This window comes from Carassius gibelio, chromosome A11 (assembly GCF_023724105.1).
Source record: "Carassius gibelio isolate Cgi1373 ecotype wild population from Czech Republic chromosome A11, carGib1.2-hapl.c, whole genome shotgun sequence".
Taxonomy (NCBI): Eukaryota; Metazoa; Chordata; class Actinopteri; order Cypriniformes; family Cyprinidae; genus Carassius; species Carassius gibelio.
In genome coordinates this window covers 12,502,277-12,515,881 of record NC_068381.1, presented here as the reverse complement: position 1 = coordinate 12,515,881, position 13,605 = coordinate 12,502,277, and the positions used below count along the sequence as shown (strand labels likewise).

General features: G+C 37.4%; 1 protein-coding gene across 3 annotated transcripts in view; it reads right to left on the bottom strand.

Moving 5' to 3' along the window:
• The window catches only part of srgap2 (SLIT-ROBO Rho GTPase activating protein 2), an 85,290-nt gene that overhangs the window by 44,395 nt on the left and 27,290 nt on the right, over positions 1 to 13,605 (bottom strand). The window contains exon 1 of one of the 3 annotated variants that reach the window (XM_052609873.1): positions 971 to 1,177. The exons of the other annotated variants lie outside the window; for them this stretch is intronic. Within the exon in view, the coding sequence (XP_052465833.1) occupies positions 971 to 1,016 (46 nt within the window). The 5' untranslated portion in view covers positions 1,017 to 1,177. Of the gene's footprint in view, positions 1 to 970; positions 1,178 to 13,605 lie in introns of those variants that run through there. 3 annotated transcript variants of the gene reach the window in all.

Genomic DNA, 13,605 nt, shown 5'->3' with positions numbered 1-13,605 from the left:
CATGAGAGACATTTTTTTTTTCCCTCCAAATGGAAAGTTTGCCATCATAATTTAATCTAGGATGCTTCAGGTTTAGGTTTTCTATAGAACTCCACATATGTGGAATATTCCTTAAGCCACCAAAATTATACTCAATGCATGAATAAAATCATGAGATGCCAATTTTTTCCTGTAATTTGATAACTAACTGGGGAAATAAGCATTTCTCTTTTAAATGCTCAAACCATAAAAATCTACGCCCGGTAAACTCAACCTCTATGGAAGAAAGTGTCTTTTGGACATTGTTTTCCATGGAAAACTCAATTAAAATGCAAAATATTTAAATGTAGGACTGCTCACTATAACATATAACTCCGATTCAGACAGAAAAAAAAAATTGTCATCCACATTTCACAATCTAGTCTATGCGGCTCTAGTCTAGTTCCTCAAAACATGTCAAAAATAGCTGGTGAGCAGACATTTCAGCCCTTGTTTCAAAGAATCAAATGTTTCAAAGAACAGGATTTATGATCATCATTAAGTCAATTGGTACATTAACACTTCTCAATAGACAGAAAGATAGGGTCAAGAGAGCTCTTCACAGAGGTCCATCATGCACACACACACACACTACTCCGCTCAATCCCGAGAACCTATTGAAATATTGAATTTTGATTTTTAACTTTACATTGATCTCTTGGGAAGCCTAGAACTATGGATATACCTGCTTGACCTGAATACTAAAGCTCCAATTAAAAAAACATGACACGATACAGAAGAGCCATATAATTTAGCTGTCGTATAGCACTTTAATTATTCAATTAGTCCTTCATCCAAACATGAAAAACTACAAGCTAGCACCCATTTCATCGTTTACAGTTCCAGAATCGCATTTCAGTTGATCTACTGACAGCAAGTCGTGAGTTCGCTTTCAAACCAGTGTCACAGGTGATGAGAAAACAACCTGAGAAAGTCCAAGAATCAACAGTACCTTTGCATTTCCTGCTGTAAAGAAATCTGATGACTTTTGCCTCCATATGCTCTAATTTTTCCAGCCCGAAGAGAGGAGACCAGCGTGGTGTGACAGTCCTAGGGCTATGATACCCAGCTGTCCCGACTCTATTGTACTTCTGCGCTGAGACCACACTTTCATTCTGACATCATACAGAAGTGGGATTTCCACAGCCTCTGTGTCTCGGTCAAGTCAAACACAACAAAGATCACACCATTTACATCCTAGGACTGTAGGACTGGGCTTTTCCCACTTCATATGACTCACTGTGATTTTTACATGACTATATCATAAGGCAGCCCTTGTCTGTGAAAATAACGACCCATGCCTTATTTCTGACATGCAAACATGTGTCAGTACCACTGATACGTGTAATTTTCTGCCCTCTGTATAATTTATGATCATGGGAAATGAGTCAGTGACACATCGTAATGCCTCAGCTCTTAATAAACCCTATAATTGTAGCAAAAAGCAAAGCATCTCCAAACACGCACAGACAGAATGGTCAATGAGCCAGTCAGGCCTTCATGGGTTTAATAATGCAATTATGAGCTCATTTGTTTCATTTTTATTGAGATACAAAAGAAAACAGTACAGATTTGGGTCACACTTTATTTTAAGGTCCAATTCTCACTATTAACTAACCATTAACTATGACTTTTGCCTTAATTAACTCCTAATTTGCTGCTTATTAATAGTTTATAAGGCAGTTGTTAAGTTTAGGGTATTGGTGACGATTATGGATGTCATGCATTATATGTACTTTATAAGCACTAATAAACAGCCAATATGTTAATATTAGGCATGCTAATAAGCAACTAGTTATTAGTGAGAATTGTACCCTATACTAAAGTGTTACCCAGATTTGTATACTGGCATCCTTAAAAATGTCTATGTAAGCAGTGAATAAATCCTCAAAACAGTGGTTTTCAAACTGGGGTAAAATAAAACTAAGATTTCAGTCCCTCCAGAAAAACGCGATTATGCGATCGCCTGTTTAATGCATAATCAGCCAAAGGCTGCATATTTATGCGGGGTCGCATTTTTACAAATACGCCGCTCTTTTGCCGCATAAATTGCTGATTTCAGAAAGCAAAATATGCGGGGCTAGCATGATTTCATAATCCCTGTATTTTCATTGCAAAAAACTCACATATATATTAGCAGAAAGTTGAAAAATGTTGCGTTTACTTCACACAAGTAAAGCCCCATTTTCCCCCTATTGCCATGGGAACCTTATGAAGTGATGTAATTACATGACGTGAACATCATCTGCAAACCCTGCGGTGAAACTTGAAGCGCGCAAATCATTCTTATTTGCCAACAAAAATAAGCGCAAAAGAACGCACAAAGTAGTTTCCCGATTTGTTACATGATAGTGGAGCCATATTATATTGCGAGAATTTGCGAAAACTGCGGTTTGATGAAATAGAGAAAAAAAAGTGATTCCCCCAACACCTCCTTCTCACTAGGCTACTAACACTGTTGTAGTTTCATTCAGAAGTTGATGCAACTTTACAGTTGTAAGATTGCACTTTTTTGTTACAGAACAGTACCAAAAACATACAGTTGTAATTATATTAGTAGTATGTAAAATAATTTACGCTGAAGTAAGAGATTGCAACTTAAATATTCTGTGATTTAGTATGCTCGCTTATCATAGGAAGTAATAAGAAATTACTCTTTACATTAAGGTAGTAGCCTAGTGAGAAAAAGGTGTTGGGGGAAATCACCTTTTTTTCTCTTTTTCATCAAACTGCAGTTATTGCAAGTTCACGCAATTTCATCGCATACAATTGCAAAAATATCCCGCATATTCCATCGCATTTTTTAAGAAAACGTGCCGCAAAATCAAGGATTTTGCCCGCAACAATCACAAAAAAATATCAGCGTTTTTCTGGAGGGACTGAGATTTGGTGTAGATAAGCATTTTTGGAATTGTAAAGAGTCCATTAAAGTGTCTAGATCATAGTGGTGGCGTGATTCTGATGTTTTTTATGGCTGAATGTGATCATTCATGCATACTGTATGTAAAAACTTCAGCCCTTGATTGGATAGATGAAGGGCATGAAGCCAACAGGGCCGTGCGGGCTAGGGAAAGAAACCGAGGTATAGATCTAATGACAGCACATTAAGCAAGTCTCTGCTGGAAAAGTAAAACAGTAATATTAAGTATAACCTGAACAGTTTGTGCCAAATGCAATACAAGTTAGAACAAGCATGACAACTGATTAACTCTGGATCAGTTGAAATGTACAGTAAGTGATCTTCACTCCTCTTTATGTGGAGATTTGAGAAGAGCAGTAAACGCTATCACTGTCATCAACAGCAGAAAGAGTGTAATCTAACCACACTCTCAGGGAAACTCAAGTCAGATGTTCTGCATTTGTCTCAAGTGCTCATAAAATGTTTCCCAAGTCTGAGAAACACTGTGCTACCAATTCTCTGGCCATCCTGCTGTTCTACAGCTACGGGAAAATCCTTTAAAAAATCCCTGAGTGGGAAAAAACAAACACCTACACGCAGTTAGAGAAAATAAAATGAAAACTGAAAATAAAATGATATTTAAAAATTCTCTTTAGCTCCATATCCACCTCCACGGGCTGACTGAACTCTATGAATTATTCATTAATAAAAAGCTTTTCAAGCATAATATGCCTCTTAAAAACATTCAATCAGTCCTTAGGTCAGAAACTTGTCCATGGCATTAAAATGGATATTAAATGGATAGGGATTATTAAAATAAATAAATAATAATTTTAGATATTTAAGATAGAAGCACATAAATATTAGCACACACATTCAACAGAGTAAGTTCATTCTACACAAGAGAGGAAGCAGAGGTTTTACTTCTGCAGCTGCCACAAAAAAAGCAACTCTTTCCTCACTGTAATTCTAACTACTTCATTTAATTTTCCTTTTTTTTTTTTTTTTTTTAAGAAAGAGCAGTTCTTTCTTTTCTTCTGAATCAACAAACAAGTAAACTGACCTTGCTTTAAATGGCTTATTTGACTGTGCCTGAGTTGAGCATGTCATAAACATTAAAGGGGGGGGGGGGGCGGGGGTGGGTGAAATGCTATTTCATGCATACTGAGTTTTTTACACTGTTAAAGAGTTAGATTAGATAAGTTTCAAAAATTAAGTTGTACGTTTGAAGGAGTATTTCTATTCCAAAAATACTCCTTCCGGTTTGTCACAAGTTTCGGAAAGTTTTTTTCGAGTATGGCTCTGTGTGACGTTAGATGGAGCGGAATTTCCTTATATGGGTCCTGAGGGCACGTCTGCCGGAAGAGCGCGCGCTCCCGTATAGCAGAGCACTGAGAGCAGAGACATTCACTGATCAGAGTGAGGATGAATGCAATCCCATTCTTAAGGATGATGCAATCCCAATGAAAAAGGGTCACGATCGTGTGTTGGAACCGCAGGCGGTGAGTAAAACTGCTTAAAATATCTCTGCCTCTTTGTTAGTGCGTCCCCTCTCATGCCGGAGACCCCGGTTCGAGCCCCGCTCGGAGCGAGTCGTTGCTGCTGCTCTCGTTCAGTTTCAGCCTCGGGATCTGATTCTGGATCATAAATAAACGGCTGAATCAGACTGTAAGCCATGGTTTGTTTTGGATGATGGTTTTTCCCTCACAGTAATGTCACAGTTTCCACATGCTCTCAACGCAAAAGTCTACTGGCGCTCGTGATTCTTTAGCTCCGCCCACACGTCACGCCTCCAGCGGCTCGTGTTTTTCCGGGAAAAATCGGTACAGACTATCTTTCTCTTATGAATATAATAAAACTAAAGACTTTTTGGAGTTATGAAGGATGCAGTACTACTCTATAGGTACTCAAGATTAACAGGATATTGAGTGAAAACGAGCATTTAACCCCCCCCCCCCCCCTTAAGGTGACACAAAAGATTAAATAATCTCAGAGTAATCAGACAGCAGTGACCACTGCCTCCTAGAGTGTGTATTTTCTGAACTAGCATTGTATATTTTCAAGTCTAAACGGCAGTCTGCCGTGCATGCAAACTTTTGCATTCTGCAAAGTGCTGTCTGGGACCTTCATTATTGGACAGAACCAAACATAGAGTTGAGTAATACATGCTGGTCCCCAAACAACAATCATCACAGCTACCTGCTGAGATATCTGCTCAGTCAGGTTATTACACAGCCATGCATTATTGATTCTACTGCCTTGAACTAAGAGGAAGGGCGGGAGTGAGCAAAACAGATTGACTGACAAGCTGGCACTGGACAAAGGACTGAAATATAAGACAAGCACTGCATGTTACACATCAGTGACAAATAAGAGAGCACACACACACACACACGCACACACACACACACACACATGTTTGTTTTTGTGAAAAGTGGGTTCATCCCATAGGTGTAATGGCTTTTATACTGTACAATCTGTATATTCTATGTCCCTACACCAACCCTACACTTAACCATAACCCTCACAGGAAACTCACAATTTTTACTTTCTCAAAAAAACCTCATTCTGTATGATTTAAAAACATTTTGAAAAATGGGGTCATGGGTTATGTCCTCATAAGTCACCCTCTCCTTGTAATACCTGTGTCATACCCATGTCATTATACAGAGTTGTGTCCTGATAGGTCACAAAAACAAGAGCACACACACAATTTTTTTTTTTTTTAAGAATTTTAACAAAATCACAGTGAAATTAAATAATAATTAAATAATATATACACACACACACACACACATACACACACACAGATTTCGAACATCTTGAATACTTATATACTTTAAGATAAAAAAAGTAATTAATTCATAAATAAAAAATTTTGGGGAGAGAGTCACACCACATGACATTTATCTTGCCCAACAATATCAGATGGTAGGTCAATTGTTTATTTATTTTTGAACAATGCTTCAATATATATAATGCCAAACAATATACTTTTTTCTTCTGTGGATTTTCTTTCTTAATTTTTATATTAGGACAGTTGTACACCACATTTTTGAGATTGCCATGTTGCAGATATTTTTGAGTGTGCCATGTTACATATGACATGAATTCTGAAAAACACTACACAAATAAGCTCTATTAAATTTCTAAGGACTACAGTGTAACTGCTTATAAGGGGTCTGTAATGTTGCCGTCTCTTCAAAGCCAAATCAATCCTCCTCCCCTCTTCATCCCAGCTGTCACTCTGCTCATTTCCCTGAGAGCATCTCAGCCGGCTCCCCTAAAAACCCCACCCCAAATCTGTCATATCTCATTACAAACCCTGGCTAAGGGCACCAAACTCCAGGCTTGTCGCCAGAGCTTTAAAAGCAAGGAGATAGAAATCACCAGGAGGTAGGCGGCAAAACTGCTGTCCTCAAAAACAGAGGCCACGCTCAAAGTTTGTGAACGCTGGGGTGCCATGATGACTAAGCTGATGAGATTAGAGTTCATAGTGCCACTCTGAAACCTCACTGAGCTTGAGGACAGCACTAACAGAGAGAACGAGATGGGTTCAAGTGTCTGAAACCAACATAAACAGCTCAGGAAGCCTGTTGTTTTGAGATTAGTCATCCTCGCACGGTTGGTAAGTAGATGTTTGAGGTATTCACCAGCAGGCAAACCCTTCTGACACATTCAGAAAATCAAAAAAACTAAAAGACACCTAAATATATAACAGTAAACAACAAATCTCAACAAGTTTCAATCTGTCGGCGAAGATCTGAAAGAAACCATATTCAATTAAGGGTTTTGTTGGCAATTTTCATCAGTGGTTGGGTTTTAGAAACTTTAATGGATTGTTTACCCATAAATTAAAATTGTGATGTTATTTACTTATGTCATTGCTGAGGTTTTAAAGTATTAACCCTCTGAAGTCGATTAACGCGTATACGCGTTATGAGGCATTTTTTCCTGATAAACCCGAAAATAACTTAAATTACACTTTCAGAGAGCAATACATCAATCAAATCTGTAAAGGGTCTACTTTTTTTGTATACAGACAAAACAACAAAACTTTGTGCATTTATAAAATAAAGATAACAAACAAGGTGTGCTGTCTGCAGCCTTTGTCTGTGCTGATCTTCATTTAGACACGCATAATTAAAATGAACTGTAACTTCGTGAATACTCAACGAGATATATCTATAGAAAGCCTGACATGTCTACTTTTAAACTAAACAATTTTGGCAATGCTGCCAAAAACAGATATTCTGTGATAAAGTAATCCATATGAAAACAACGCGATGTCCGTTTTTCACATCTCGCTTCATTATCGTCTAATGCGTCCACGCCCCGCGCAATTCGGATTCTAATGTTTCACTGAAGCACGCGGCTTGAATACGCCCATACACTTCAACATATCAACATATAAACTAGATCATATTCAATTATTTAGATATTAAATTTTGATACAAAGTACATGAACAAGTAGCATTTTGCAACAATAACAAAAATTCATATTCGCTTTTGAATCACAGCTGGGGTGTGAGAAGACAAGGAAGATTCACGCACTTACTTGTGGGTTTGTGAAAAATAGCATTGTGCAGCTCTGTGCTGAGCTATTGTTTTCATACATTTTTATGGGGGAAAAAAAGAATCCAATTCTGAAAGGGACTAGTTGTTTCCAGCAAGGGGGTTTGATGGTGTACACTACTTGCGTCACCAAAGGCAGCTTGAAGGAAACCATCCATTCATCAGAGCAAACAGGAAGCATAAGGGAGCTGATAGGAAATCAGTTTGTGCAGACGGCCATTCAGGGAGAGAGCTCCACAATGCAAGAGGAATTGGTCAAAGACTCTTGGGAGAATGGGAAGAACAGCTGGCTGGGATGAGGCCCTGCACCTGAGCTATGGTTTGAGGCCAACTGATTGCCCAAATTACAGGGAACATTAAAGAAAAGCACTTTTAGTTACATGCGGTACAATTCTTTGAGTCCCACTTTGGTCTGTTCATCATTTTATGACATTTCAGCGGTGCGGACACTATTAGTTCTAGACATGCCAAACCTAATCCACAAATGAAAGATGCATTTTTCATTGAATGGAGGAGGAAATGGGAAATGGGGGGAAGAGATACAGTTTCAGGAGAGGTAGAGGGAAAGCTAGGAGGGAAAGTAGAAATACCGTAATTAGCCAGATTTTGCATTAAGCAACATTTCCCTTATTGCACATGTTAATTTTGTTAATGAAAACTATGACGAAAAATTTTAATCCACAAGGTTTTTTACCCTGACGAAAACGAGACGACGAGACGATAAAGTCATTAAACAATAAATCAGACTAAATGAACATGCAATATTGTTTACGAAAAAAGATGACTAAATTGTAGTTAAAAGAAAAACTTTACCAAAACAGTTTTATTTTAACCTTGGACCTTGACACTGTTATTTACTTGGTAGCAATGGAAGTCTCAAGCCTTCAGGTTTTTATTCAAAATATCTTAAATTGTTTTCCGAAGACGAACAAAGCTTTTACGGCTATGGAACAACAAGGGGGTGATTAAAGACAAAAGTTTAATTTTGGGGTGGAATATCCCTTTAAATGTAATTTTACTATTAGGAAATTCTCTGTTATCATATTTTTTAAGAATGTAGACAGGGCTAGTGTATATCAGAGATATTTGATGTTTATTTAGCCTCTAATTGATATCCTGTTATAAATCTGTACACTAATTTTAGATGAGGTAAAATAAAGCATGCATACAAGTCAATATTCTATTGATTTGTGCTTATTGGTCAAAGAGCAATTTCTGATGAAATGTAAAAATACATTTCCCAAATGACAATGACAATCATTGGAATTAATACTGAAAAAAATAATATAACTTACCATTATACAGTAAAGTGAAAATGACAAAAAAGTGTAAGTTTCCACTGACTAAAACTAGATTAAAATTTTATTTTTATTTAGTGGACTAAATTATTATTATTAAAAAAGAAACTCAAGCTGACAGAACATTATCATAGCCTTCATTCTCTCCCCATTTCCTTAACCAAACCAGTTACTGTGGAAACCACATCGTACATGAACAGTTGAGATTGGAAATCAAAATCTCTCGCTGAACTCCCTCGATTAATCATTAAAACATTTAAAAGGAGATAATTGCTTTATGATGTTGAGTGGAGACCCATAATTCCTCCTCCTCAGCTAGCCTATTTCAGTGTGAATCAGGAACCAGCGTGGGGTTTTCCTTCAGGAGAGACTATTGGGAAAAGTCTCCATCTACACAGCTGACGTTACGCCAAGAGATTCGGTGGGGTGGAAAAACTGTTTTCACCTATTCATCCGTACAAAACAAGGATAGTTCACACATGCACACACACTTAACAGAATTCTGTCTCTTGAAAAACCATAAGGAATAAGGAATAATAGAAAAAAAAAAAACATGATGTTGGAAACAAAGGAAGGTAAATCCAAAAGTATCTTGTAGTTCACAGTTCACGGTTTTGCTAAAGATAGTGCTATGATTTTGCTTGTGCTTATGCTTACAGTGAGGAGTGTGACCAGTCTTATGCTAAAATGGCAAAGAAAAATTCCACCGATTTACAGCACACTAAATATCTAAAGCCTTTTTTATAGACCAATATCACAAAAAGAGTCTGGGTCTTGACATGGACCAGAAAACAACTATCTAGCAACTACACAGAATGCCCAAACAACCATCTAGAAACGGGGGTTGTCCAAACCTGTTCCTGGACTGACACTGTTCTGCAGAGTGTAATGCCTTTAAGTCACATCAGAAATGTGAAATATTTAGAAGTTAAATGCACATGACTGTCACCACAAAGTCGTAGCTACGTTTGGAAATGTGTGACTTTCTTCAAGCCCAGAGTTTCTGAGCAGTAAATTTGTTGAAATGAATTAACAGTTTTACCCGTTCTCTAGCCAAGTGCCAACTACAAAATACAACAGAATTATTATGATAGAAAATGTATTCAGTTTGCAGCACCTTCATAAATAAAGAAAGAAAAAAAGAAAAACACACCTGATGCTAATTTGTATTCATTATTTTGTAAATGCATTTTTGGTAGAAAAGGTGTTTTCCTAGATAAAAGTGATTTAAACATACCAAACGTTGTATGACTTCAACTTCAGGACTACTAGAAACTTACAGGCAAGTGTTTTGGATTAGGATGGAGCTAAACTAATGGCCCTACAGGAGCAGGATAGGACACCCCTGCCCCAAAAACACTTCACGTCTTGTAATATGTTACCTTTGCAACCAAATTATTGAATTAATGAACTGATTTTGAGAACCGGATCAACTCGGTATTTACATATTTGGGTGAATTATCACTTTAAGCTGATAGTTTGCATACTACCTAAAGAGTTCAGTTCACCATTTTATGGCACAAGTTCAGAGCATTCCACCAAAGTGCCAAAGAAAATATCTTGGGGATGAAGGGTGGTTCTTCTTCCCTAGTAAGTTTTGTCAGGAATGGACCAAAGGAGAGTACGCCCAGCAGTGTGAAATTCCTCCCATAAAGCCCAGCTCTGTACTGGAACTGCACTGGAGGGAAAGAGAGATTAACCTTCTTGAAGGTTTCTAAGGCCCGCCTCAGAATCGCTCGGTAGGTCGTGTTATACTACATGGAGAGTGGAAGAGAGTGACTGAAGCAGACGAAAGAAAGATGCCAAACAAAAAAACATTTCATTAACACTAGCAGATTCCATTTCCTAGTCTAGTCTTGTTTACCGAGGCCTCAGGCCAGACTTGCTCTGGCCATGAGTGGAAGGGAAATTCTTTGGCTGTTTAAAAAAACAAGAGTCAACCATTACTCCACTCCACAAGCCGGTGCGAAGCCAGTGACGATGCCTGCCACAAACTTGACTTTCTCAAGGTAAAAAATGACTTCAGTGTCACTGTCCTCAATCATGCAACATTGTCTTTTATGATCTATGCCAGGGGCTGCTGGACTACTCCAATTAGCGATAGGGACATGGTTTTGTTAACACTTTCAGAAGTCTATTTACAAACACTGACTGCGGAAGAGCAAATGATCGAGAATTCCCTGGGTTTATTTAAAAATTCATGTGCTCGACTTGCTCAAAGTGACTGCATTCAGAGTGAACAACTTTAATGAACAGAATGGAGGCTTATAAGGTCAAGTTCTTCCTCACGAGCACTTGATCCATACCAACGTTAAACAGCTTTTTACAATCACTATCACTATTAGCAAATATTGCTGTAACCTGTAACCTTTATTACATTAATGATGTTGACCGTAATTAAGTTGAGTGCAATAACTACTGGTATGGTTTTAGAAAGGCTGTGTTACTCAGATCAACAGTAAAACTACAAAGCTTAAACAGCCGTTTAGTTTTTGATTAACACGGATTATAAAAATAGAGCACAATACAGCACTTCAGTTTGCTTTTGAAAGAATTTCCATATGCTCACAATGGCAGAAATTATTGAAAATACAGTAAAACAGTATTTGTGTTCCATTTTAACATAGTTTAAAAATTAATGCTCAAGAAATATTTCCCATTATTATCAATAGTTTATATTTTGTGGAAACTGACACCTTTTTTCAGTGTTTTTTTTTTTAATGAATAAAAAAAAAAAAAAAAAAAAAAATTCCTGTTAAAAAAAACAAAAGGAAGCATCATAGACTCCGGAAAAGGATGGATATCTATATATACATATATATATATATATATATATATAGATATAGATATAGATATCTGTCAGATATAGGTGTCTGTGTGTGTGTTTCAGTCAGGTTTGCGCTTATTTTTGTTATATATATATATAGATATCTTTCTATCTATCTATCTATCTATCTATCTATCTATCTATATATATATATATATAGGTGTCTGTGTGTGTGTTTCAGTCAGGTTTGCGCTTATTTTTGTTATATATATATATCTTTCTATCTATCTATCTATCTATCTATCTATCTATCTATCTATATATATATATATATATATATATATATATATATATATATATATATATATATATATATATATATATATATATATATATAGGTGTCTGTGTGTGTGTTTCAGTCAGGTTTGCGCTTATTTTTGTTTCAGCAGCCAGACAGGCTTTGAGATGGCACGGCACAGCTAGATGAGTGGCATCAGCATACTGAAACACATTTTCCTACACAAGTTCTCATTAAATTTATTTTGCTATCTGTGACATCGCTGGAGGAGAAGCACAGCCAATTAGCTCAGCAGATGTTGGGTTGCTTAACAGACAGAGAATGAGAGGAGGGAATGTGTTTCATAAGCTGCTGTACTTTTCTCTCAGACTTTCATAAGAATATATTCTCACTTAACAGAAAAACTGAATGCGACACAATGTATAACTGTTGTCTGTAGGCTCCACTGCATGGAAGTAATGTTCCATTTGATAGTAAAGAAGAAAAACCAAGACCAATAGCAAAGCATAAACACAACAAACCACAGAAAGTCATCATCTTTTTAACCTCAACCTGTGAAACACATGATTTGAGCCCAGGCCACAAATTCTGACTCATTTGGTGACCTTTAAGGGTTAGTCTGTGCGCAAAAGATGTGTTTGAGATCGAAGCGAGGGTTGAAGGCACATGTGATCGACCTTCAGTCAAATAATTTAAGGAAATCGTCTGTGTCCTTCCACCACCCTCTGCCATGACATTAAACCTTCACATTATCAGCTCCGCCCCTTACTTCATACAGCCAATCAAAGGGAACACAGAATGTTCCTGAAACTGAGACAGCACTTATACCAGCTTACTACATACAAGTACTTACTGAATTGACATCTGTTTTACTGAAAGGATGTTAGCTAAAGATAGAATAGTTTTGCCTTCATAAAACTCATCTTAACTCATCTTGTTTTGTTCGGCATGTAGTTCGGATCAACTATGGAATCTAAAAGAAACTCAATTCTTTAGAAAACACTGATATACATACATCATATCATACTGCAGAATGAGTAGTATGTTAGTTTGCCAACGTGAACACAGACAGTAAGTTTCATAGTGCATGCATACAGGATTGCTTTTAAACAGCAAACATGATGTAGATGATCTGCTGTTGGCTATAATAATAATGAGTTGACCTTCTGTCTGTTTTCAGGGCTTGTTTCCCTGGTGCCATTTCCTTACCTCACCCAGCATCCCCAGCCCTCCCCAGACCCAATGCCATGAGCGGACACGGCCATCTGTGCTGCAGTCTGGTCCCCTGCTCCTCTCTCCAGTGTGCCATGTACTGCATGGCTCCTTCTACACACGGTAAACCCAACCAGCCATCTGGTAAGAAAGATACCCCAGCCAGGAATTACGGGACGGCATACTGAGGCTCCCTGACCATGGCCATGTTAGCATGGAAAAGATACAGCAAGAACTAATAATAAACTAATTAAAAGCCCTAGAGAGTATCAGACTGTACAGAAGGGATTCTTGCATAGGCAAGCAGTAATATTACTAGTCGGGGGTTACTCATATAGAGAGATAAGCTTTTCACTGTTTGAACATGAATGTCTAAGACTGATCAAATGAATGATCAAATCATATGGTTTGTTAAGAAGAGAGAGGAAAGAAAAACAAAAGCAGAACAACAGGTTTGGCGCTGGGATTAAAAGGGGGGAGGTGCAGCAAACAAGCAAATAAGTAAACAAACAAATATTCATATTTAAATTCTGATCAT